We start from the raw sequence: 27,863 nt of genomic DNA, 5'->3' as shown, positions 1-27,863 counted from the left end.
ATGAGGACTCGACCACCTCCCTGGGCAGCCCATTCCAGAGCCTGACAACCCTTTCGGTGAAGAAGGTTTTCCTAATGTCTAGCCTAAACCTGCCCTGGCACAGCTTCAAACCATTCCCCCTCGTCCTATCATCTGTTACCAGGGAGAAGAGGCCGACCCCCACCTCACTACAGCCTCCTCTCAGGCAGTTGTAGAGAACGATCAGGTCTCCCCTCAGCCTCCTCTTCTCCAGACTAAACAACCCCAGTTCCCTCAGCTGCTCCTCGTATGACTTGTGTTCCAGACCCCTCACCAGCTTTGATGGGGGGTCCTCAGAGAACTGGGGATGTGAACCAAAATGATCAAGATTAAATTCCACAAAGGCAACCGCAAAGGAGTGGACAAAGGAAGCGTAAAGCTGATGCACATGTGCAAATAGGAGATGAAGAGGTGGATGGCAGTGCCGGCAGGAAGGGGCTGTGTGGGCACAGAGGTGAGCAGGGTGCTGGTGCTGCCGCCGACGTGAAGCCCAAGCCATTATGTATCAACAGGGTCGTGGTATTTGGGACCCAGTGAGGCAGCCTTCCCCCTCTGCTTGCTGCCGGGGAGGCTCGCTTCTGGATGCTGCTCTTGTGAGGGGTCAAGACAGTTTGGGGAGAGGTCAGAACACAAAGCAGCAAGGAGGATGAGAGGAAGAAGCCTGACCCATAAAGGAGGGATGGAAAGAAATTGCTTTGTGTCATCAAGAAGAAAAGACTACAGGAAGATGGGCTGGAAGTTTTGCAAACAAGGTAGCTCAGACACAGGAGGCAAAGGGACTGCAACAGCTAGACAGCACTACAAGAAAAAGGGACCTTACACCAAAGCCCAGAGTCACGAATGTGACCAGCAGGCTAATCTGCTCTGTGAATTTGCATTGGTCCTCTTTAGAGCAGAGCAGCTCCATCCTTCCCCACACAGCGCAGATCTACGGTGTGTAGGACAAAATGCCACGCGCTGTAGGAAGGTGGCATTTCAGCAATACCTTTCCAAACTGAAACAGGGTTTTGAAAGCTTTTTGAAGGGACTTTGAAACAAAGCATTTGTGAGGTGTAACTGCTGCAAGCCTGTATATAAAGGGATTTCCAGCACTGCTTCTGCTTTGGAGCCACTAGAATACATCACTGTTTGTGAAAGGCACCCAGAGTTTATTGTACCTTTTAGCATTTTGACTGCGACCTGGACTGAATCTCCTGCGTTGCTAATCCCATAAGCTGTCGCATTCATCACTTTTCCAAAAGCCCCAGAACCGAGGACCTGTCCTAGAAGACACAATATGCCGATATTATTTGCAGCTGCTACAGCACAGGCTACTACTGCAGCAACTGTGGGTTGCCTTGTGGACTGCTCACCAAATTCCAGATTTTCCCTGGGAAATTCCCATTTGATATCATATTCAAATTCTCTGAAGTCGATGTAGATGTACTCGTTATCCAGTGGGCCTATCATCTGAATCATTTGCAACTGGCTTTCATATCTAAATTGCTTTGGAAGAAAAAAAAAAAGAGGAATAAGTATTAGAGAAGAAGCAGCACCCTGGTAGGAACAAAAGAAGGGGCAGGTATTTATGTTTGCTTTTACCTTTTTGTATTTATGAAAAATGAATACAAGCAAAAAAACGATCAATAGGAGGAAAAATCCAACAGAGACATAGAATGCAGCATTGTCCGGGGGGGAAGAAACAGCTCCTGCAACTTTAAGAGATACATATTACTACCTACTGAATCAGAGCTCATGTGTACAGCTAAAGGTGCAAAGAATGCCCACGCTGGCTTCGGTCAGTTCCGCCAGTTTGCAAACCTCTCACGCCTGAGCCTCCTCTACACGGGGAATGAGATGGAGCCATGTGCAAAGCAAGGAGCTGGGCAGGAGGTGTTAGGTGCTGGGTAATTCTGACATCTGTTTTCATTTAAAAAAAAAAGGCTACGCCAATTAATAAATCTAAGTGCATGGAGGTGTTGGTGTGATCCATGGATTGGACATCATGAACATAAACAGGAATAAACAACTCCTATTCATGTCCCCCTTCTCTCCCTGTGCCTTCCCCCAAGCCATGCACGTCAGATACCAAAGCGCCAGTTATCAGCAGATGGACTGTACACAACCTGCTCGGAGCATCGCTCTGCTGCTCAGCCAGGAGCTCTCTTAACAAGTCAAGACCATACTATAAGGCATCAGTGAGTATTACTCTCATATTCTGGTAGTTTCCAAGAGCATAAGTATTACACTTACTTTCTACTGTAATTTCAATGTAAATGCTCACTCTATCAGTGGTCACAGCTTCTGCCAGCTGTAGCCAAAAGCACCAAACAGTTTGTTTGTCCCTGACAAAGGAACTCTCTGTACTGCAAATATCTGGGTGCTTCAAAACAATTCCCAGGTGCCACAGCATGTTCCCTGTAACTGAAATATTTTGCCCTTTGGGATGTATATGGTGTTACAAGTATAAAGTGCATGGGCAAATCATCATATTGATTTTCTTGTTCAACAAGGAAAGAATCTCTCATGTCCCCTACAAGAAGAGAGACTGTACAGTGGTTCCCAAACCAGGGCTTAGCCTTCTGCCACCTGCCTACAGCAGTTGAAGAATGCCTCTCTCCCAGTACTTGCTCTTGCTTCCCAGAGAGGGACTGACCCTTGAGGGGTCTGTTGGCTCAGTCATGCTCTTACTCAGGCATGCAATAACCTCCATGGTGCAAGGAGAGCTCCCATGGGCATTTTTGGCAGCACCACAGTGACCTCCAGGAGAGGAACAGGAGCTACCAGAGTGGCTTCAGCTCTTCCCAAAGTTGATGCCTCCAGGTTTCAGGTAGAGATTACTAAAAGGAATAAAAAAGCAGACCCCAGCATTGCCATGCAGGTGCCCAACATGCACCCTCTATTGCTGTGAAATTTCCACTCATTTTAATGAGAGGCCCTGCTTTGGGACCAGAGGAAAGAGACACATGTGTCCCATTCACCCACCGTTTCCCACACTGTATACACACAGCCCTTGTGTTTTACCTGCCATGCCATTGCACAGTCAGCCGTTTAGTCAGATAAAAAATACTTTAAGTTCTACCACGCCAGCTTTAATTGAGAAAACCTGTGCTAAAGCACTGGCTTAGGGTACCTGACAGGTTAATGAAACTCTTTTTGCAGGCTGAACCGGCAGAATTGTTTGCACAGCACTCAACAGAGAAGGTTGTTGCTGCCTCCTTTACATCTAAAGTACTGCTTGATATCCATGACCCCAAGGATCTCCTCTCTGGCAAGAAGTTGTGAATCCCCTCAGTGATTTCTTCTGTACAGCTGAAAAAGAGAGGAAACCAGTTGATTTTTGGCTCACAGTGGCATTTTCCAAGGGAGAAGGTGGGACGTGGCAAAACATATCTTACATCTGTGTTGGAAGGCAGGGAGGGATAGATGGCTTGGTTTTTTGTTTGTCACTGTTAGAGCGAGGCTCCAGAGCAGATACCAGTCTCATTTTTGGTGATGGACATGACAGGGTCAGTGGGAGGTAAACTGGGCTCCTTACCTCCTACCCTGGGCTCACTCCTACTCTCCACCACTGCCCTGGCAGGGTGCCTGCATCCCCTAACCTCCAGGACCTCCACCAATTTCACAGATGACATGACCCCCCCCTACTGCACCTATTCCCACTGGTTTCACCTTTACTCAAACTCTCAAACCACTCAGCAGCTCCAAATGAGCCGCTACTAAAACAATAAATACAGAATGAACCCACAGTAAAAGCTCTAACTCCTTTCCCTGAAAGCATGTGCTTTCAGCCACCAAGTTTCTCTCACTCAAGATGGAGAGCATCTGCCCTGTATTAATGACTTAATTTAAGACTGATCTGTAGAAAGAGGGAGTGTTATACCTGAGGGAAAGGAAGCCCACACAGAGATCATTTTGACTTTTAGCTTTTCTATCATGCATCAACTTCCTGCCTAATTTATTGTCCATATAAATAAATTAAAAGTAAAAAAAAAAAAACCAAACTTATTCAGCTCTACAACACAGTACTAACTTCTACATGTGGAAGTTCCCAAGAAAAGAGACGTCACAGCATTTTCTTTCCAGAAAGCTGTTTTAAGGAGTATTTTAAACTCACTAGCTGGATGTTTTCTTTCCTCTTCCATTTCTGCACAGATTGATATTAGGAAGCCTTTCCAGAGGTATGGATGAGAAAATGGCCTAGATAATTTTTTTATGTCTAGTTAAAATACTTAGACCTTTATCCATAATCTTACAAAAGATAATTTACCCAGCACTCTTCTGCACCGTGGGATTATTAGGTTTTGGCACATCTAAAATGAAAACTGCTCAGTTCATGAAACAGCTCAGAGCTGTTTCAGCATCTCTTGAAATTTTAGGGCCTGACTCATTGCCCTAAATAAATAGAGGAAATGGAAACACTCTCACTAACTTTACTGGAAACACTCTCACTGACTTTACTGGCTTTGGTTACAGGTCACTGTAACAGCTGTATTAACCAAAGCTGAAACAATTAACAAAGCCCGTATTAACCAATGCATTTCCTGAATGCCCTCACAGTTTGGCAGGCCAAGAGAAGAACTTGGACTGGACTTTGTAACTACCTAACTGTTGATATAAACTCAGTGGGGTTTATTTCAGCGTAAAGAGCCCGAGATACAGATCTTCATAGACTTCATTTGATGCCAATAAAAAAATTGAAAACTTTCCCTAGTTTTGGTGATCCGGTTCGCCTGGAGGGTCATTTAACCAAGGATAGCTTGGATATGGTCTTTGCAATGAATCAAAAACAGGGGAAATGTTTTACTTGGATGATTGCAGTTCGGGACAGTTCCTCCAAACCCAGGATGAGGCAGGGTAACTGTCAGCGACACAGGAGATCTGCTTGAACAACAACTGCATTGTTACTTCAGGCTTTCCTGCAACAAGATAACACAAGGCAATTTCTGTCAGTGCTTCAGTGACAAAAACCTTTATGTTTATGTGGCAATGCTACATCTGCCGAGACCAAGATCTGCTTCTGTGTTTTCAAAATAACCCACCCACATGTCACTGTGAGAGCTGGGTGCAGCCCTCAGTTCTCCTCCTTCCTCCAGCCCCCCGCCTCGGTTCTGTGTGGGCAAGAAAAGGGGAGCAGCCACTTCTCTGTATGGGCACAGCCAGACCAAAACAGCGGCAGAGCCAAAATTAGAAGTCTTGACTTCTGCTTTTCTGACTTGGAGCAAGCAGTCAGCCCTAAGACTCCCCTGACACCCCTGTTTTGGGTGTCTGGCTCATACAAAGTGTGCACAGAGGATCCATGTACAAACAATAAATAATAAATAATGCTCCCTGATCTAGAGCAAGGGTGAGATGCTGCAGTTGTGTGGCAGAACTGAGATAACCGAGAGAGCACCGGGCAAGACCACGTTTGCATTCAAATCGTGGGCAGGGCCGTACCAGGCAGTGCAGCCCTAACATACCTGTCACACACCAAAGGGTTTCCAGGCAAACTGCATTCACTCGCAAATGCCATTCAGAAAAAAAAGACATAAACACACCATAGAAAGCTAACAACTGATGAGGGTGTTTCCTCTCACTGTGTATCTCATTAGGGACATGGCTTAGTGGTGGGCTGGCAGTGTTAGGTTAACAGTTGGACTTGATGATCTTAAAGGTCTTTTCCAACCTAAATGATCCTACGATTCTATGATTCTGTGTGGTCTCTACAACAGTTACATACATCCTGTCTGTAGAGTTAGAATACGGTCACTGTATTTTACTGAGCTCCTAGGCTTTGTGGTTTTCTTAAGAAGTATTAATTTTCTCAGTATATGACTAATTTCTCATATTCTGTCCTCTCTGTTTATGGGAGACTAAAGGTAAGAGGAAAAAAATTAATAACTTCCTCCTCTTTCCTCTGTTCTCCATCCCTGACCAACACAAGAAACATGACCCACAAGCAGCCGGCATCCTTCTCCAACCCAGTGCCTGGATTTCAGTAGCGCAGCACAGAGAATCACATTTTTTGCCTCATGTTCCTCCATTTTTAACAATAAATCTATGTAAATGGAATGGAGAATACCAAGGGAAAAGCAAAATATCAGCTCCATTTCTATCAGTGGCAAAATCCCAGACTTGGCCGAATCTTCCCAGGGATTGTTTTCTCACTTACTTCTCACGTACAGAGTGAATTTTTTTGTCATGACTGTATCATCATTTTCAGCGTAAAAAACATATATCCCGGACTGGTGCTGATGGTTGCAGAACTTTGACAAAATGCTGTGGAGCAAGGAAAAGACAGGAAAAGGACAAAAAAAAAAGACTTGAAAAAGATTTTAAATGTAGTCAAGACTCATACATACATTTGAAACAATTCAACATCTTCTGATGGGGAACCCAGACTAAATTATTTCTCACTAGAGAATATGAACCCCAGAACATAGCTGTTTTGATAACTTAATGCTATAGAAAGCTAAGAGCATGGAAGCATGAAATACAAACATCTCTATGAAGTTTAAAACATTTAAAATATTGTTACCCCTAACAGCAAGGTTCCTCCTGGACTGCTATGTATTGACACCTCCACTACCACCATCTTTCTGACTTTTCTAGATGGAGCAATGAGGAAACTGATGTTTATATGCCACAGCCTATTCTACAGGTTTTGGTTTTTTTCAATTCAGAGAACACTCTCGTAATTTCTTGCACTTGTATACAACTAAAACAGACTCCTAGGTCTGTTGATGGCATATTGCTCTTTTAATTTATTCCCCTGGGAAAACATAGCATGTCTCTTTAAAAGGAAAGAGGAAAAAAAAATCACTGTTAGGGCCACACTGTCTTAAAAGTAACTATAATCAAAGAGTTAATACAGAAACCCCTTTTCTAGTTGTTCAAGAATATAGACACTGCAAGACAAAGGGAGAAACTCAACAAATAAGCAGGAAAAAAATGAGGGCATCATGAAAAAAAATGAAAAAAAATTGTCAAGCATTGGAAGGGGCTGCCCAGGGAAGTGCTGGAGTCCTCATCCCTGGAGGCATTTAAAAGACGGGTAGATGAGGTGCTTAGGGCCATGGTTTAGTGGTGGGATGGCAGGGTTAGGTTAAAGGTTGGACTTGATGATCTTAAAGGTCTTTTCCAACCTAAATGAGTCTATGATTCTATAAGATGATTTTTTTTTTCCTGTGGTATTGATTTCATTCTGCAATTTTCCTCATTGTTCCTGGAGTGCATCTGGGCTGCTAGGCTGCGATTTTGTTACCAGTCCTTTGGAAGAACAAGGTATATAGCACATCCTGGTACAGATGCTAAGACCTGCAAAGGATCAAACTCTCTACTCTCCAAAGGATTTTGATGGGAGTTTCTAGCTGATATGATAAACAGTATTAGGAAATAACAATGACAGCTAGGATCGTATGAGATAAACATCTCCAAATGGAAGGATCTGACAGAAATTCAGAAATTAGATCGTCATCAGAAGTTCATATCAATGAGGCAAAGCACCAACCATCAAGATGTTTCTTCAGGAGGAAGGCCAATTTTCCTCCAAATGGAAGGATCTGACAGAAATTCAGAAATGAGATCGTCATCAGAAGCTCATTATCAATGAGGCAAAGCACCAACCATCAAGATATTTCTTCAGGAGGAAGGCCAATTTTCTACCAACCCCTGTGGTGATGGCAGCAAACCAAGACCCAAACCATGCAGGAAATGGCTTGTGACAGTGGAAATGGTGAGGGAGGGCTCTAACAAGTCCCTGGGCAGAAGCTAAGAACGGAGGACTGCAGAGACTTAAAGATTCCTGCACGACCGATCTGTTGAATCACTGGTTTATGCGAAGATTCCTGCACGACCGATCTGTTGAATCACTGGTTTATGCGACATGAGATGAGGCAGGAAGAAGGGAATATACCGTCTTACAGAGAGGGCGTCCTATTTCTGTGCTTTTGCCTAGGTTAGTGTTATCAGGATGGCTGTCATACTTAAATGGCAGCTATTGCAACTCACCAGTGTTAGAAGAGCACTTAAGAAGATGTCTTCTTAGGTTTAGTTGCTGGCATTTTGGGAGCAGATATTTTAGCAGACTGCTCAAGGGAAACTGGGTAGGAGACCCCCAACTCAATGTTAGTGGTAAAGGCAAGCAGGTATATCAGGGACTTTGAAGCAGACAGAAAAACGACAGCATATGCCAGTAATTTGCCAAGTAAGAGAAAGCAGTAGTGAGCTTGGCACAAGAAATCTAAATAACTAAAATCAGGGTGTTTCTCATTAAGCAAGATACATACAAATGAACTAAAATGCCAAGTATCACCTTGCAATTCTGTAGTAAGAAAACTCGCATTGAAGCCACTGGCAATTTTGCTTTCTGACTAAGGCAACACCTCCATCTGGTTATTGACTTTTGAATGCCTTCATCTGAAATGGCCTTAAAGATGTTCCTGAACTCAGGGACTTTTTAAAATCAGACCCCTTCTAAGCTGCCTCAGAATGGATACTGAAGGCAGGAGAAACCACAAATCATTTGTTGATTTTGAAATCCTAGGTCTGAAAGATTAAATCGTAATGAAATAATGAGAAAATAATTTAAAAAGAGTGTCTTTGATACCTGCAAGTATAAGAGAATGTGAGATAAATATTATAAATTTAACAGAGGTCATTCTGTGTATGAAAACTCCTTTGATCTTAGGAGGGAAGTGAAAATCAGCAGTGTGCTAAAACAGAGAGACAAGAAAAGCAAATAGAAAATGGAAATTCTGAAGGAATCTCTGAAAACACATAAGGGCACTGATGGGACAGATGAATCCTTGGGACTTGAAATTAAAAGCTAAAGAAGGGGACAGTTAATTAATAAAGTTTAATATAATCTATAATCAGGAGGAACGATTTGATAAGCAAATGGCAGAAATCAAAAAAAGAAAAACAGGAAATGAAAAAGGATATGAAAGGAATAAAGTAGAAGTGTTGGGAGACGGGATTACACAGAAGTCAACTAAAAAATGCAAAGTTAGACTCACAATATGATAAGGTATGTGATGACCTTTTTTGTTTTGTTTCAAGAAATCTGCTTTAAAATCACATTGAAATCTGTGGTGCTACAACCTGTAGGCAGAACCTGCTGACTTCCCTACCCCTTGCTGCTTCTGGGCACTTCAAACTGAATGAAATATCCACCCCTACTCTTTTTCCTCAAGTGAGATGTGTCTGTCCAATGCCAGTATTCAACCAAAACTGGATAGCTGTGGGGGATGTTGGTACAGAAGAATGTACTCATCAGATGAAATAATCACCAAACTCATGTATTTTTCCCTCAGTTGTATTTTTCCATAAAATAAATAGAATGATAAGTAAATGCAAAGCATAACTACCTAAAATGAAAATTAAAAAAACCCTATTTAATCAACATAGTCATATGAATGGTGGAGTTGTCTGTTTGCAGCAGCCTTCAGACCAAGCTCCAGCAATGCTTGGGGCGGTGAGGCAGCTGTGGCCGTGGCTGGCGCAGGGCTGGCTGCGGCTGAGCCAGCCCAGGGACACAGGCTGGACGTTCCCCTGTCCAGCAGGTGGTGGTCAGCACTCAGCAAGCCCCACTTCTGTCTGCAAAGGCCATCTGAAGTGACTCATAAATCCCAGACCACCAGCAGCTGCACCTTACCGATTAGTGAGGGTTACCTAAGCTATTTCAAGAGTTCTCAAAATTGTTATTGTTGGCCCAGTCTGTAGCACCTTCTTCTTATCTGGATTGAATTTACACCAGCTGTCAATCATCCAAGCAAAACTGACTCTTACTCTTACAAGCAGCGAGAAGAGGTCCATACCAGCTGCAAAGCAAATCAGCTCAGCATTATCAGCTGGAGAAGGTACCTATTGGACAAGGATGAGCAAATGCTCATGGCCATCCCCAAGAGAGCTCATTTCCAAAATCAGTCTTGACCACAAAGAACAGATCTGCCTAGCCCATGTCAGGCATTGCAGATTAGTCACCAACACCCACCCAAAGCTATCAAAGTTTGCTGACAGCCCTCACTTTATCAGCAGGGACAGAGTTCCTGTGGCCATTGCCAGGGGATGACAATTTACTAATCTGAACTGAGCTGTCTCTGAACCTCGCGAAGGTCTGACACCACCTGATACAGATGCAAAAGCCAGTCTGTTGCAAAGATGACTTTACACGCTAGTGGATAAAATTGAGTGTACCAAAATACTAAGGAAAGAAATAATAAAATGTGTAATCAAGGCTGTGACACAGTTTTATGCAGATGCTAAGAGAGGTTTTAAGAATGTGAGAAGAAATCAGTGCAGCCACATTAACTCCTGCCTGGGTCCTGCTTGGTTTTAAAGCTAAAACTTTAAAAGGGCAGCTTGGCTTTATTTTCATTGAGGTGAATAAAAACTGTTACCTTGAAAGCCATGGGACTACTCTGAAAGAAACTCTGAAGGAAATTAGATAATGTTATCAAGAAATTAGAAAGCCTAGGGAATGGAGAAAACATTAGCCTTAAACAGGATTCATGCCAGAACTTCATTGTAGGAAATAACAGAAAAGGTAGATAACTAACAGGTTTATTCAAAACATGTTTTGCAGCAGCGGAAGAATACATGACCTGGGTAATGAGCAGAACGGCATGTTTCTGTGGCACAGGCAGAGCCAAACAGACCTAACAGTGGCCTGGGAAATCATGGGGCTCTGCACTTGATCTGAGCAGTTTGAAAGACACTGGGAACATCATCAAGAACAGGATGACAGAAGGGGAACGTGTAGAACTTGTGACCCAGTATGAAAACCGCAACAGGTTTGCAACTGAGAAATTATACCAGAGAGAAAGAGAATGGCAAAATGCATATAAACTACAGGGTTGCTAGATGCGTAACTTACCAAAGCGTTTATTATAATGTGGAGAATAAAGTGATTCTAGAAGTTACCTGCATCAGCTGCTGTTGAAAGCCAAAATAATGTTTGAGTGCCTTTTGTTACCACAGCTTCCTCACATGGCCCATCCACATTTTAAAAACACAAAGAGAGTACAAAACATGGACAGTAAAGAGTCCAAATGAGATGTAAAGAGGAAACATTATTATATCAAATTATTCCAAAATATTCAAGTACCTGCGTCCATCCAGACTGTAACTTTGTTGACATGGGAACGTTTTTTGGGAAAATAGCCACATGCATCTAACCGGTGGATAAGCTGTAAAGTTAACTTCAAAGCAAAACTCTTCCTCGCCAATTTCAAAATAATCTTTCGAGTTGGTTATATTTATAAATCCCTTTTCTGAAAAAAAAAAAAGGAAAATATTGACTTTATATTACAAAGGTTGGACTGCTTACTGAAGGAATTTGACATCTGTATGGTTTTCTTTTTGGTTATCAACAGCAAAAAAAAGCACCATGTTACATCACAAAAGGTATCCTGTTAATCAAAGTAAGATAATGCTTCAAAACAGTATTGAAATTATGTCACTCTGTTCAGCCGCAGACAAGTGATCTGAGCCTGCCGAAGCTGCGTATTTGGTCAGACCAGAGCCCTTCCAAAATGGTGCAGCATTTCTCCCCCATCCGCCCTACAGAGCCACAGGGCCAACAACGTCATTATTTATTTGCTTTGTTTTAGGTGCCTGTTCCAGGTGTTAACAGCTGCATCTCCTGGCTTTCCTCTAACAGGGAACAAAACCAGGTGGCACCACCTGCATAATCAGATGTTGATAGTAGTCATTTCTCCTTCCCTGAAATGAGCTGAAGATTTTGCAAATGAGTCTCGTAGCTGCTGTAAATTAGACATGTTTGATACAAGACAACAGCAACATGAAGAAGTGTTTTGAAGATGTGCATGAACCATGAGCTGCTGGTAACTGCCCTGCTAGGGTGGGATTAGTTTCACTTGACAGAGCTGTCTGAAGTTCAGTGACCCACCTAAGCTACTGGTTTGGACCTCTGATAAACTCAGTGGAACGAGACAGGCATGTCCAGATGTACCCCATCCTAAAATAGAAGATATACTGAAGATTTACTGAACTGCTTCTGCGATTATCTGTTGCTTGACATCAACTGCTGAAGGAACCAAAGCCATTGTTGGGGCTAGATGTCTCATGAAGTGTAATGAATTCCACCCAAGGAGACTGAACGGCAGACATATGTGGGAGGACGCTGTCCTAAAGGCATCTGTGGGGCTAGGATCAGCTACGTAAAAATCACGGAATCATATACACTGGAAGAGATCTCTGGAGATGTCTAGTCCAGCTCCTGCTCCAGAGCAGGTCCAACTAGATGAGGTTGCTCAGAGCCATGCCCAGTTAAGTTTGGGTATCTCCAAGGAAGTAGACTCTACGACCTCTGGGAAACTTGTGCCAGTGTTTAATTAGCCTCATGGTGAAAAACTGCACTGTAGAAAAATTGCTGGACTGGGTTTTTCCTTTTGAGTGTTTTTCTTCTGGTTGTAACCTTATATTCTGCTTGGCATGTTTTATCTCTGTCTTGCTTACTGATTTAAAAAATACTATCTGGAAACTGCCATACGAACCACAAAAATGTCAGTATTTTAAAACAGGAAGCAATTATTTTCATGACTGTTCTCCTACTTTTTGATATTAAAAGATTATTGGTTTTATAAATTGGACCTACATCTTTTGAATGATCTTTTGGACCTCACCCTTTCAGGCAGAAGGTCGTCTCTGTGTTTACTGTTAACAACACAAGCAGCCAAGAGTAAAGGCTTTCTCCAGAGTGCACGCAAGGACCTTGGAGCAGGGTATGGCATTTCTCTGGAAAACAACTCAGAAAAAGTAGTTTCTTTCTTGAAGGGGAAAGAAAATAGCACATTATTGCTTGGCTTATCATTTTTTGGCAGGTTTAAGTGTACTTCTGCCAGAGAAACAGTGAACATGATTATTCAGTAATGACAGAGAGGTGGGATGAAATTCTTGAGACTGGAATCAAAGCTTTCAAGTCTGTATTTATCGTATTTGTTTATTTGTTGCTTTAAACCTAATGTGTTGCAAAATAGCATCAAGATTGCGTAGTGTTAAAAATTCTTTATTCGGCACTGGTAGAAACTGAGCACAGGAACTGCAGAAACAAAGAGCCTTGCAGCTGCAGTTGTTGGCATCATCTCTACTGTGCTTTAAAGTGGCCCAACCACCCTGCCTGACCTGACCCGCTACACAAGGTGGGGTAAGTTGGTGAAGTGTCAATTAGCAAAGAGCAAACCAGAGCTGCCTGGCTGCAAGGCATTATTAGAGATTAGAAGACCACCCATCAATGTAGTTATGCTAGCCAGCCTCCCCAGGCAATGCAGGATGTGCCAGACAAATCACTTTTCTCTTGGTTAAGTTACATCATGACTGTTCCCAGGGTAGCTACGGGTGCTGACTCATGCACAGTGATGGTATAAAGGTAGGACACTCATCTCAGAAACTGCTACCCTACGACACGGACAACTGAGTGCAATCTGTATCTGTATCACTGCTGAAATTGAACCTGGGATGCTAGCAAAAATTCACACCAACAACGGTTGTCATTAATACATTAGGCTAAAGGCTGGGGTGGATCAGAAGCACAGGATGTCCCTCTGTGACCTTGGAGAGAGAAGCACGGCTGTTAGCTAGGCATGACAACACCCCCCCCACTTTAACCCACCATGTAAGTAAAGAAACAGGTTTTTTCATCAGCACAGCCAATGAGCCCTCAGAAGTTTTGTTGGCATAAGGGGTATTAAGGAGGGTACGGACAATCATTGTAGCTTGGCATAGCCCGGTCAAAAAATACCCCACTCAGAAATACAAGGCTTCCAGGGACCATGACTCAAATATCCCCTTTAATGTGATGCATACTCTCACCTGATAGTTCATGAATCCAAGAAGCCACTATTTCTGAACTGGGCACCACTACTGAGAAAGAAGAGGATCTTCCCCTACCTCTACACTACCCCCTCACCCCTACCTTCCTGTTTACTAAGAAGCTGTGTATAGAAAAAAAGCCCAGGTATCATACTCGGTTATTGTAAATGATGACAGAACTTCCTGCTCAGTGGTAGGCAGAAGCTGAAAAGAGGATATTGCACTGGGAAAGTAATTTCTGAAGAGACTGAGGTAAGTATTCTCATTTCCTACCATTCCTAGGCTAGGTGTTGTAAACTCTGAGAGCAACTACACCTAAGGTCAAATGGTGAGTGCTTCAGGGCACCTTGGTCTCAGAGCTACAGACTCCACCTCCAGTCAGTAAACTACTCTCAGTGCCTACTCCAGCAGCATGGTCCTAACTACAGCTTTCCTTCTTATGCCTTATTTCCAGATTTATGCTTATTTGTATATTATTTCCATCTGAGAAACAAGGTTTGCAGTTGAGGCTGTTCTGGACTAACTTCAACACTGCTGGCGTTTAAATCGACATGTTGCTTAAATAGAATGAGGTGTCCTTTGGTATGCTTTTGCTTTTTTAAATTTTCAGACCTTGTGTAGCTTGTTGTTAGGAAGATGGTTCCCTTCAGTGCCTGGAGAGCAGAAGGCACGCAGAACGAACAACAACGCTGGAGTAGTTGTCTCTCTAGTTTTGGGTTTTCCTTCAGATCCATCACAGCTGCAGAAGCACTTCTGCATGGCAGTTTGCTTTCTCAGCGCTCGTTATTCATCACCTCTCTGGGCTTACATTCTCCATTAACACAAAAGTTTTCATTTCTTTTCTGCTACCAGTTCCACAGCTTTTGGAGCTAAAAATCTTCTACAGATTTACTTTCCCATAAAAATTTTGGGAAACTCAAGTGGCCACTTGTCAGTCACTCCCCCACTGTAAGAGCAAACAGTCGTTTCTTGTTTGTTCTGAGTTTCAGGTGGGAGAGCCCACCACCAAGAACTTCCCAACTGCTTGATTCCCTCCTGGTGGACCCAGGTCAGGCCTGGTACAGATTTTCTATCTCATTTTTTTCTGTATAACAGCAACAAACACCTGAAGGGGAAACATAAAACAGCAGAGCAAAGGCCACCAGAACCTCTGCCTTACCTCCCCACCTCCGAAGGTGCAGCAAAGGTGGGCTGGAGGTGCTGTATGTGAGGGAAGGGAGATGGAGTGGGAGCAAGCGTTGAGGAGGAGGCTGAGGCCACAGCTGCAGCTTTTCAAAACCCATACTGGAGTCACAGTAGGACATTTCTGTCTCACATTAGTTGAAACCAGTCACCAGTCGTTCCAGACACTGGCCAAACTAATACACGGGACATTAATAGCTGAACACGCAGAGTGGGTCACACATTTGATATTCTCAGGCAGCTCCAGAATGGTGTTTTCTGCAGTGCTTTATCTCTAGGTTGAATCTGCTCTGCCATTGCCTACATCTGAGTTGGTGGCACAGGAAAGGGCTACACAACTATGCTACTCCCCCTTGTCCAGGGAGCCCAAGACATAGCCCCCTAGGGACCCTATAGCTTTGTATCCTCCCAAAGAGCCACTATAGCTTTGCATCACACTGGCTAAGAGTCACTTACAATAACATCTGATGAATCCCAGCCTGTGTTTCTGGAGATACCATTGAAATAATCATGTAGACTAGACCTCTAAACTGTGTCATTTCTTTTCACTTTTAAAAGCACTGTCTTTTAATGGGAATTATTTGAAAAGCAATATAAAGAAAAGGTTGATTATCTTCAAGTACTGGAACGACAGTTCAGATTAATCTCTTGGCTTTCCTGGACTACCAGTAAGTGCAAACAGAATTTTTCCTTAGAAACTACAAAACATACACTGCATACCTGCAAGCAAAGAACATGGAACACAAAGCAATGCAACCAACCAAGGGATAAAATTAACACCAGGGGTTGGAGTTACCTAAAACTGTAACCAAAGCAGTCTGGTTCAGATGAACTGTAGAAGAACAGGTATAATGTCCACTATCGCTTCTTCCTGCCGCTGAAGCAAACGCATACTGGATCCGAATTGCCGAGTGATCTGTTTGATATTCTAATCCTTCAAATTGGCGATCCTAGTTTTCAACAGAGATTCCCATTTAATCAGTTGATAGTGCCCAATATTACCTATTTTAAAAGATGCCCTGTCTCCTTACCTGCTCAACTTCTTTGTTTTCAAAAGATAACTTTATTCCAAATTTATAATTACGGTGAACAGCTCTGCATCTGATCAGCAATGGTTCCCCAACTTTAAGAAGTAATTCAGGTAAAGGTGCTGCTTGTCTTTCATTTAAATCTAAAAAATCAAAACATTATCACTGAAGCAATAACTGTCACTTTGCCTGGAAAAATGCTTGTTTTGATCAACATTTTTTTCTTCTAATACTGTATAGACTTCCATTATTATATTGTAATGACAATTAGAATTTGGGAAAATTACTCATTAATCTTGAAATCAGTAAATTTGATGGATTTAGAGGTCTCAAACTAAATTTTGTCATAATTTACAAGATATCTATAGGGCACAGTTTAGCACAGAGTTTAGCTCAGGTCAGGTTTATTAAAAAAAAAGACAAACAAACCTGAATTTATATATTTATTTATGAATGTATATATTTAAGAACACTTCAAAGAGCATTTCACTGCAACAGAGTCCTAAAAGCATGCAGAAAAAGAAAATAGGTGTTTAGAAAATGTAGAAGGGCAAGGCATTTTTTACAGACACCATGAATAGCTGTTAGAATTTAGGGTTTAAACTTGAGAGAGAACAATCATATTCACTGTTAGATTTTTTCCAGTGAATACAGAAGAGTAGCTTAGCCCAGAAAGTGTACTCAGATGAGTAGCGCAACTAACTTCAGCGGCAGGATCCAGCTTGCGTGTAAGTAAATCTTAGAGGGAAGTTACCTATTGTAAAGAGGCTGCTGCATTCTCTGCCCAGGTCATTAGCTGCACAGCACCATATATAAGTTTGAAATAATTCATGTTGTACCTTCTGTATGCCATCTGTTTCCCCACTGTCTTCATGCATTCTATCAGGGCAACTGCAATTACAAGCACAATTATTCGTTGACTCATTTGGTTAACCTTAAGCAAATATATCTGATAAATCTCCAAGCCATGCGAATATGCAAACAATAGTGGGAAAACTGGATCTTACATAGCTGAATAAAAAGGAACTAGGAAAGATGAAGATAAGAAAATAAAAATCTCACAGCCTAGGCAGAAATATGAGCTAAAATGACCTAAATATGCTCAAACTGGGTCATAGACAGGTAATGCTGTGACTAAACTCTGGGCAAGAGTGGAGCCATAGAGGTTGAGCTTTCACACCACGTCCCTGAATTCCTGGTGGTGGGAGCTGCTGCAAATCCAGCGGCCATTATGAGACCCAGATCCCAAACTGAGAAAGGTGTTATTCCCACTGTTAATAGAATCGACTTTATATGTTAATAGAATGGAAAAAAAAATTACCTCGGAAAATTATGATTCCTTGTAACATCTTCCCAGCTCCAATGCATTCATGTTTTCCTTTTTGTGAAAAACTATAGGGAAATCAGATACCTTTGATTTGCTCTGGTGACATCAAAATAGTAGAATCTGGAATACCTTTTTCCAAGCTAAGAGCTGAAAGTTTCCAAAAGAGCACAACAGCCAAAATTTCTAAGAAAAATGTGCTGCAGCACTCCAAAAGCGGATCATGCAGACACAGTTTTTCAAGCAGCTTGTGGATGTGCAGCCTGGCAGAGCCCATCTCCAAAAATTCTGACACAAAGCTCTTTTTTCAGTTATCTCCCCAGCTCAGTAGGCACACTAAGTGTTACAAAGCCTCCCCCTTCTTCAGAAGATGGTAAACTTTCAGTCTAGAGATTCAACACGCATATAAGCATACACCATACCTCTTTTCAGGTGTTTTGCAAAATATCCACTCCACAGAGGGCTGGGGGTAGCTCTCGGATATGCACTCAATAGCATCCGATTTTTCCCTTTTCCTGAAATAGGGTTTGCCTGGTTTCTCTGTTAAAAATCATGCAGATATTTAGGATTGTGGAAATAATGTAGAAACAGTGTTTTACTCGTTTCATAGTACATGAAGTTACAGAGCTGCAATTTGCTTCAGGAGGTTTCAACACTGAGGGAATAGAAAATGATTCTGCCCTAGGGAAATTGTGGGTTGGTCTCACGAGCTTTTCAGCCTTGATTGCTAAATGCACAGCTTCCCTGGTATCAAAGACCTGCCTCTACACACCAGAGGATAATCCTGAGACTGATACTGAAAGGTGTTAATTTGCTGTGGTTCCTATTCATTTCACTGGGCAGGAGCACAGATACCTTTTGAAATCACATCCCAAGCCCATTGCCTTTGGTGGAGTATCTGTTGAGACTACAAAGTCTCTACACAAAATGGGATCCTTGCATACTACTCAGTCAGATCAGACACACGATGGAAAAACAACGGGTGATAATGACTTCTGATAAGCAGTAGACTTCTCTATCCTGTATCTGTAACCCAGGGGGAAAAGGTTCCTAGACAACTCCCAGTCCCCTGAACCTGTCAGGCGCAGACTTGGACAAAGCACAAAAATTTAATGTATTAAAACTGCTGAAGATTTGACTCAAAATGAAAAGCACCGAGTCTGGTTTTAGGTCATCTTACAATGAAATTACAGCTTCTGCACAGAGGAGTGACATTTTCTTGAGAGTCATACTTTCATTGCCTGCAAGGTGACATGCTAAGGTGAAGCTAATACTTCTGGCTTTTAAATTTATTTCTTCATTTATCTCTTATAAGCTGGGCCTAGAAGATTTTTTTTAACGTATAGAGATTCACATTTCAGTTGAAGGGTTCACATCTAGCCTGGAGGATTTTATGAGAGATATAATTATAGTATTAGATTCACAGGGGCAAAGAGAATGCAATCCAAGCAATTGATACTGAAAAGATCTTTATCGAGACTGTTTTGTACTACTCCTGCTTGCAGATGTAATAACATTTTTTACCTCTATAACCTAATTGATATAGTAGAGAAGGTAATTTTTAATTAAAGATTTAATACCCTGTCCCCTCAATGAAGCTGTTAAAATTATAACTGAGACATGCAATAGGCCTTTAAATAAAACAAGGAGAGACTAGAGGTGACACTTCTGACACCTGAAAGAGAAAAAAAATCAAACAGAAGAAATACTTTAAAAACAAATAAAGAAGGAATAAAAAATGTTGATTAGTCGCAGTTTATTGAAAACAAGGCAAGCAATGATGCACGTTATTAAACCTGTTCTCTAGAAGGGTTTGATCCTAACTTTGCCAGTCTTAGCTGTTCTGATTGAAGTTTTGCTTTCTTTTCTTTGAAATGTCTTTTACTTTTTTTAATTTTACCTTTAAATTTGGCCCTTTCCAGACAAAGTAATATGGTATTTCTCATCTGTTAAAAAAAATCATGTCAATGTGGGTCTTTTTTTTTTTTTAAGGTGTTCTTGGACACCCCTACTTAGAAACAGAAGCTTGAACTCTGTTGCAGCAGTTGCCTTTGCATCAGAGACATCTCTTGTGTGGTCCTTGAGAAAATTCAGTCAAATCTGCTCCCACTGTGAGCTTTTCAAAAAGTCACACCTCGCTCCTGCTCTGTCATGAGCATTTAGCAGTAGTTAAAATCTCAGCCTCTTGGGCACCCTTGTGCTGAGCAGCTGCAGTACTGATGCGTTTTACCCTAAAACCCAATAAACAAGTAAAAGCTGGCACTGAGAAGAGGACCTTGTCTTTCCCCTTCCTGCAGTGGTGCCTCTTGCTGCCCACAGAATTGCGAAAGGAAAAGCTGTGTGCGAAGTGCAGAGACCCAGCGGCCGGCACAGGCAGAGAAGTGGTGGAGTGGGACAAGGCGTGTCTTTGGAGTGCCAGAGACCAGAATATAAAAGGGACGTCTTGATCTGGTCCAGATAACAGCCCAGTCAGACAACACTGAGAATAAATAGGTTAAGACGCAAGCAAACAAATTCTAGCCCATGAGCTTTGAGAGCACACAAAAGCCACCCTCCATTTGTCCTTCCTGGCACAGAGAGGAATCTCTCATAGGGAGAAAAGGGCTGCCGCACATTTACATCTGTATTTGTTCATTTGCACGGTTTATTGACTAGCAAAAGCTGACTCTAACACAGTCTGTGGTTTTGACTTCGGTTTCTGAAGACAGCCCCAAGTCCTATGCAAATCTAGGAAGATGCTTCAAATGCAGCACGCGAGAGCTTCATTGCTTTGGCAGAACTTGAGCCTCTTCCCTTGCACTTATTGATGCAGTGACCCCTTTTATCTGAGATATACTTACTTCGGATGAGAACAGGCACAACTACTGTGTAATTGCCAGTTTTACTTATGACTGAGAGGGTGTATTTTCCAGCTTGTTTTTCTTTTATTTGGGAAAAAGCCAAAGACGTAACATATCTATAAAACAGAAAATAAAGCCGCACTTGTTATCTAGTAAGTGATATGCAGCAGACACAATAAAATGTTAGCTCTTTAGCTCTTGCAAAAACGCTTTGGAGATACTAGTATTCATAGTGCCCTTCAACCTGAAGTGTTTTCATCATGTGTCTTCCTACACAAGCAGCACGTTAGGAACTTACAACGGCAAGGCACCCAAGCACAGGCTTAACACCAAGCATTGGGAAGGGTGGGCTTCCCGAGCTTCAGACAGCTGGAGAGGTCCAAAGGGAAATATTTTACCTACAGTCCCAGCCCACATGGTTTGCAGGGGGAGGCAATAATCCAGCCTCAGGTTCCAGCCCAGGTTTGGCTGAGAGAATGAGGCTGCTGATGCCAGTGCTCTTCCTCACCTGCAGTCTGACCCTAACAAGTCACATAATTCTCCATGCCTCCATGTCTTTGACTATACAGTCACTATATTTGCCTCTCATGAGCACTGCAAAGCTTAAGTTGATCAATGTCAGAAAGTCCCTGGAGACCCCATGCATGATGCTATACAAATTAAAAGAACAAGCTGATTTCAAACAATTCTTGGCTTTAAGATTCTTATGTGTATATGTGTCTAAATAGGCAATGTGCTCCCTGGTGACAACAGTTAAGAAAGATTAGAAGATTTTAAAAGATACGCATAACATGAAATGAAATGCAAACACCGTCACAGAAAATATTCTATTTGCATCCCAAAAGAAATGATCTGTTAAAGGTTCTTTGATCCAGTACATCCTTTGACTTACCGATTCTCCAAGTCCAGTGAAGGTTTACAAGCTTTGCTCCCTTTAAAGAACCAAAAGCATGAAATGACCTCTGAAATGTTCATTATCACTCTTAACTCAATATCTTCAAACACATTGACTTCCACATTTTTAGTTGGTTCATAGATGTTCTCTGGTCCTTGAGAATTCAGATAACACCCAAGATCTTCCAAAATCTTGGAAATCTGAAATGCAAGAGGACAGATTATTGTGTACTGATTAGCAATTAGCTTTATTTGACATTTTGTGTTCAAATATTTTTAAAGGATGCTCTTCTGGAAAAGCTTTCATAAATTAATAATGCCTCATAATGTCCAAATTTGAATAAAAATTATACTGAAATAACACCCTCATCATGCCTTCATTTTGTTTGGTTTTGGTTTGGTTATTTTTTTCAATTTAGTTTCTTTTTTTTCATTTTATTCATAAATATGTTGAATTCTACTGCAGGAGGAAACACTACAGGATTCCTGTTGAATTACTTAATTCTGTTCTCTAGACAGGCATCACAGAACAATTTTAGCCCTTAGTGATATGGGCTATTCTTTACTCTCATTTTTGTTTCCTTTCATGTAGAATCATAAGAAGGCACAGAACTATAACACAACCTTTCTCTTTGCGACCTCAATACAAAGGCAGGGCCAGAATATTTTTCTTTTTAACATCCCGCTGCTTGCGACTGCATTGTCTGGCTAGACTGCTCCTCATCTCCTTGGGGCCTTTACTAGGCAAGGAACGTTCGGGCTGGGCGCCTTCACGCCTTTCATTTCCTCACCACTGCGTACGGCTAAAGGAGAATTGCAAACAGAAAGAGAATATTCCACAGTCATTCTGAAAACCACGGAGTGATTAATGAGTCTCAAAGCTTAGCTGTAGCAAAAGGTGGCAAGCACATTGCTCCATCTGAAGAGTAGCCCTAAGTGTCTCCCTTACTTTGGTGGGTGAAATTTATCTGGTGTAAGTTTATGAAAGGATGGAGTTCATTGCATCCTCTGCCCCACACTGTGCTTGGCCAGTTGGTTCTTCTCATTCTTTGCTCCTTCTTTGTCCCTTCCCTTGATCTGAGAACTATCTAGAGATAACAGCCATATCCGGCTTTGTCTGATACAAGGACAGCACAACTTTGGCTGGTATACCTTCATTTGTTACCCGAATTATTGATTTATTTGTCCAGGAATGAAAAAGATTTCATAAGACTAACTTGAAACAATAATCCTCAGGAAATATTTTAATCGCAGGTCTCAGCTGCTTTATAATTTAGTTGCACACCACCCCTTCTTGGTCTTCTGCGATTTTGAGTCAGAAGAGAAGATAAATAAAAAATTGTATTTGATTCTCTATCCAGCTTTGGTGTCTCAGTGTAGATTTAGACCAGGCAGGGCCTAAACCAGCAGCCATAGTGCACACACGCTGTGGCAGACCATGGGTTCGCACCATGGCCTTGGCAATCGTCTCTTAAGGGCACATAATTTTTTACAGTGATGCATTTCCAGCAATATTTAGCAATATTCAGCAATATTCAGGCATGCTGATGTGAGACAGCATCAAGGCACCAATTAAAAAATCAGTTTTAGAGGAAACTGGTACTTACCTACTTATAGTTTCAAAGTATGAATTGTGATATGTATTGCCCTCTAATCTTCTGTAGTCATACTTGGCCTAGCCCCAGTTATTTTGACTGTGACATCCCCACAGCCAAATGATTTAGGGTATTGTAAGCTTCTGGGAAGGAACAGGAATATTTTATAATCAACTTGTTCTCTGTTAGATTACCTTAGGAGATACCAATGTCCCTGGTGTTCCTGACCCTTCACCCTTCTGGCTGATAAACACACACATAATCTCAGATGTATTTTGATTCATTGCAGAAGTGAAAGTAACTGCTGTCATAACAAGAACTGTAAAACAGAAATAGAAAACAAATGCAATCATGTTAGTAAAAATAAAACACACCAAAACTGTAGAAAGATTACATCTTCTTTTTTTAAAAAGGCAAAAGGAATATGCAGATATATCATGTGCGTTTGCAAACTCTACATTTGTGTATTGGAGATGAGCGGAAGCGCTATTCAGAGAACCTTTCAAAAGCACCAATACATCACACTTTAGAGGTATGTCCCATAATATTGCAGAAAATGTCTAAAGATAAAAGCCTCTGTGTGTTATGGAGGCTCCTTTAGAAACCACATGACAAAACACAGGCTCCCTCTCACAGCTTACTTGTGCATCAGTGTCTCTGAAAGGGCCCTGCAGCACCAAATCCCACAGCTTCAGGTTGGCATTTGCCCTTTGTGAGCCAGAGGACGGTAATGCACCATCCTTCTCATTGGCACTAAGGAGATGGCCAGGTCAGAAACACCCCCCAAGCACCCCTCGGTCCTGCTCAGAACAATAGCAAAATAAAATCTTCCAACTTGTGATGGCAAAATAAAGTCCTCTGACTTGCCTGTAGAGCCCACACTCAGCTCACCCAAGGACTCAAGATCTAGTCTTCCCTTTCCCTTCTCTCCTGGAGAGGCTGTGGTTGACCTGACATACCGGACACTCTCCTGAGCCTTCCTGGCATGGATTTGTGCACCCCAGCAGCTCATGGGTGAGGTCCAGGTTAGATGCTTCTTCCCTTGAGCTGCCATTCACAGCCTTGTGCTCTTTCACCTCCAGGAAGCAAACAAAGCAGCAATTCCCAGTATTTTGAGGAAAGCAGGTGCAGGAAGTGGAGGGCAAGGAAGAGTAAGCCAACAGCTTTCTCCTGCCTTCTTCTTCCTCCATACCTCCCTGGCTCTGTCACGCCCCAGGAGCCTCACTTGCCAGCTCCCAGCCCTGGCAGGAGAAGCAAATGTCATTTTACCTTACGCATAAGGAGACGTGAGAAAGCTTCTGGTGCCTCAAAGGCATCATCTCTCCAGAATTTTTCATATGAGCCTTTCTGCAGGAACTGCAGCTTGAACAGTCACCTTAAAGGAGCTATATAGTAACCATGGCCCCACCATTGCACATAAACAAGAAAAACAGAAGTAAGACCAGACAACTGGCAGGGTGAAATGTGTCTGATTTCCATTAAGTCCCTAAAGCCAGCCCTCAACACTACAAACAAGCACTGAATCATAAAATAACAGCTCTCTCTTGGTGACCTGGAGAATTTCTGCCCTCAGGTCTTAGGTCTTTTTGCTTTTCTTTTTCTTTTTTTTCCCCTCAGCTCCTGAGATGGTTGGACATAAAGCAAGGTGCAGAGTTGAAAGGAGGAAAAAAGCTAAATATATTGGGAAGTGCTTGAAGGATGAAAGTAATAAGACTGTTTCTCCAGGTGATGGAAAGAGCAAAACTGGATGAAGGAAGAAATGAGTAAGAGTTGCTGCCATCTCCTCTTTGACATCTGTCCCTTCTGGAGCTTCCCAAGCTCTCAGCTGGCAACACTTTGACAACCTCTTCTCAGCCCTCTTGGCAAATGTGGATTAAGACTGAGTCCTTCTCATTCATACACTTCATTTTGGGTGCCATCTTTCCACAGTATATACAGGCAATAGTCTGCTTTTGCAGACCTCTGAGGAAGAAACTGTCTGTCTGTCTGTGATCCCTAAGAAAGGTGAACAGGACTTCTTTGTGGAGACATGCATCTCCCTTCATTGGCTATAAAGGTAATGCTGGCACTTCTTGAGACAGTGAGGGCCAGAGGGCAGCTGAAAGGCAGGTATGCATTAGATATCTACACCAACCATGCTAAATTCCTCCCCATCAATGCAACCCAGGTTTCCAGCCTTCCCACTAGACTTTCACCAAGTCCTTCTCTGCTCAGCTTTCTCCACTTCCGCTTGTTTTTTGGCCACTTTAACTTTCACCCTCTCCAAACCAGAGACCATCTGACTGGCTGTGCTGGTTTTGGCTGGGGTAGAGTTAATTTTCTCCATAGCAGCTAGTATGGAGCTATGGTTTGGATTTATGCTGGAAACAGTGTTGGTAACACAGGGATGTTTTTGTCACTGCTGAGCAGTGCTTGCACAGAGCCAAGGCCTTTTCTGCTTCTCACCCCACCCCACTAGCAAGTGGGCTGGGGGTGCACAAGAAGCTGAGAGGGGGCACAGCCAGGACAGCTGACCCCAACTGACCAAAGGGATGTCCCACACCATATGATGTCATGTTCAGCCTATAAAGCTGGGGGAAGAAGAAGGAAGGGGGGACGTTTGGAGTTACTGCATTTGTCTTCCCAAGTCACTGTTACGGGTGATGGAGCCCTACTTTCCTGGAGATGGCTGAACACCTGCCTGCCCATGGGAAGGAGTGAATTAATTCCTTGCTTTGCTTGCATGCACGGCTTTTGCTTTCCCTATTAAACTGTCTTTATCACCACCCACTAGTTTTCTCACTTTTACCCTTCCAATTCTCGCCCCCATCCCACCAGGGAGGAGTGAGCTGCGTGGGGCTCAGTTGCCAGCTGGGGTTAAACCATGACACAGCCAGGGGCTTAGCTGATGGCAACCCACCTACATCCACTGATTTCCAAGACACACCAGCTGAAATCACCTGAAAATATGCCCTCAAATGTTCAACTCATTTGGCCTGTTGAGCATTCTGTTGCTTCACCTTTCTGATCTGCAAATAGTTTTAGCTTCTGATTGTACCAGTTTGTTCTGGTTGAGCCAATTTGTGCCTGGCATTACTCTGCTTCACTCAAATTCCCTTGTTAGCAGGATACCTAACACCGCAGTAGGAAAGGGAAAGACGTATTTAAACACCAACGGGGAAAAGATTTGCAGCTAGGAGTTAGGCAGAAGCAGACAGATGTAGCAACCAGACTGTGAGCGAGACATGCAAACAAAGTGTCTGCTGAAGTGGAACTGCATCTGTAAAGGATGGTATGTGGGAGTGTACGCTGGAAGAGGGAGTAGTGAGCACCCTGACACCCTTGCGTACAAGAGAAAATGGGACTCCTTGTCCTGTTAACTGCTAAAGCTTGTCACTGCCATCCTCTACCTTTATTTCTGTGAAATCCAGGAAGGTTCTTAGGGTAAGGAAGGATATTTTGAACCTGAGATGATTCCAGCTGCTTTACAGTGGGAAAAAATTAGTAACGTGATAGTCAGAAGTATTTACATGACATGGAGTGGCCTAAACTTGTTCTTAGAGAAATACCTTACATATTGACAAAATAGAAAATGAGAGCATGAATGAGCCTTTCAGAAGCAGCAGAATCAAGAAAAGAAACATTGGGAAAATGGTAATGTTCTGATTCATTGTCTTGATCTTCCGGCTTCTAGGTGGCCTGTTCAGGGACTGCTGTTATGGTCTGCCCCTCAGTCCTCCTCCCGAAAGCCCAAAGAACTGCAGAGATGGAAAGCACTGGGTAAGGAATAGCAAACGTGTAGTGTGCATAATCATATTGTGTATGAACGGTAGTGAAGCTGGAATGGAAATAAATTCCTCCTCTGAACAATGTTTGTTTATGCCTGCTTTCCATCTTCATCATCTTTTTATAGGTTGTACAAAAAAAAATGCAGTAGGAAAAATCTTGTTCTCACTGAAGTCAGACAAACCTCTAGTTGCCATAAACTGAGTCAGGATTTCACATCAAGATGTGTAGGCACATACATGGGGAAATGCCTGTACAAGTCAAAAAGTGGGCTTTTATGTTACAGTGCTGAGAAGAAAAGCTTTACAGCTCAGGAGACTTACATAAAGCAAACTATGTTTTGCTTCTTATTTGGCTTCTGACTGTTTTCTCTGGGTGAGACTCTATGAATCAATTTCCAGAATTTTCTTCCTGATCAGGTAAGGTAGAAGGACCCTTTTTTCTGGGAAAGCTGTAGTTCTCCCACAGTCATAGAATCATAGAATCACAGAATCGTCTAGGTTGGAAAAGACCTTTAAGATCATCAAGTCCTTGTGCTGCCAGAAACAAATCGTAAAAGTGGTGACATGGATGAGCCTAATCTGCATGCATTGACTCTTAAAAAACCCTCACCTTTGCATGTGGCTGCCTTTTTCTCAAATCACCCTCAAAAAGGCAGATCCTGAAGTGGGGTATGTCTTGGTTGGGACCCATAATTTATCTGGTCTTACCAGTTAATTCCAACAAACATCAGGTGAACTGATTTCATTATTTATAGCCACATTCAAGCATGATTGAGATTTGAGATGGAAAAAAAAAAAGCCTATAGAAGGTGGTTGCTCTGCAGGAGGGTTTGGTGGAAGGGAACCAAGAATCTCTGGGCTTGAATGACTGAGCAGGAAAGCGGCAAGAAGTGGGGCCTAGGGGAGGTCGTGAGGTTTCAGGCAACACTTAATTAGCACTGTGTGCACCAAGTCAAAAACTAATGATGAGAAACACCACTGATATCATACAACGTCCTGGAATGCCGCTGTCACCTGCCAGTCTTGTTTGCCATTGCCTCTCACCCTCCACGGGGATTATTTTTCCACCTGGTTCTGTGCCCTCCCCTCATTTTTGGCAGTCAAAGCCATTCAGGGTGGTTCAGGTCAAAGGGGTATCCCACACCGTATGACGTCATGCTCAGTATATAAAGCTGGCGGAAGAAGAAAGGGGGGAACATTCAGAGCAGTGGCGTTTGTCTTCCCAAGTCACTGTTATGCGTGATGGAGCCCTGCTGTCCTGGGGCTGGCTGAGCACCCGCCTGCCCATGGGAAGCAGGGAATGAATTCCTTGCTCTGCTTTGCTTGCGTGCGCGGCTTTTGCTTTCCCTATTGACCTGTCTTTACCACAGCCCACTAACTTTCTGGCTTTTACTCTTCCGACTCTCTCCCCCATCCCGCTG

At 42.6% G+C, this 27,863-nt stretch overlaps 1 protein-coding gene across 1 annotated transcript in view; it reads right to left on the bottom strand.

Moving 5' to 3' along the window:
* The window catches only part of FLT3 (fms related receptor tyrosine kinase 3), a 32,402-nt gene extending 8,715 nt beyond the window's left edge, over positions 1-23,687 (bottom strand). The window contains exons 1-15 of the mRNA XM_009647134.1: positions 23,543-23,687; positions 22,870-22,994; positions 21,079-21,281; positions 20,187-20,302; positions 17,769-17,886; positions 16,777-16,913; positions 16,026-16,165; positions 15,791-15,944; positions 11,087-11,252; positions 6,152-6,258; positions 4,805-4,916; positions 3,131-3,309; positions 1,600-1,712; positions 1,371-1,503; positions 1,176-1,280 (exon numbers count right to left, since the gene is read on the bottom strand). Of these exons, the coding sequence (XP_009645429.1) occupies positions 1,176-1,280; positions 1,371-1,503; positions 1,600-1,712; positions 3,131-3,309; positions 4,805-4,916; positions 6,152-6,258; positions 11,087-11,252; positions 15,791-15,944; positions 16,026-16,165; positions 16,777-16,913; positions 17,769-17,886; positions 20,187-20,302; positions 21,079-21,281; positions 22,870-22,994; positions 23,543-23,687 (2,053 nt within the window). The remainder of the gene's footprint in view (positions 1-1,175; positions 1,281-1,370; positions 1,504-1,599; positions 1,713-3,130; positions 3,310-4,804; positions 4,917-6,151; positions 6,259-11,086; positions 11,253-15,790; positions 15,945-16,025; positions 16,166-16,776; positions 16,914-17,768; positions 17,887-20,186; positions 20,303-21,078; positions 21,282-22,869; positions 22,995-23,542) is intronic.
* Between the last annotated feature and the right edge of the window lie 4,176 nt (positions 23,688-27,863).

This window comes from Egretta garzetta, unplaced genomic scaffold, assembly GCF_000687185.1.
Source record: "Egretta garzetta isolate BGI_Z169 unplaced genomic scaffold, ASM68718v1 scaffold279, whole genome shotgun sequence".
Taxonomy (NCBI): Eukaryota; Metazoa; Chordata; class Aves; order Pelecaniformes; family Ardeidae; genus Egretta; species Egretta garzetta.
This window is presented reverse-complemented; position numbering and strand designations above follow the sequence as displayed.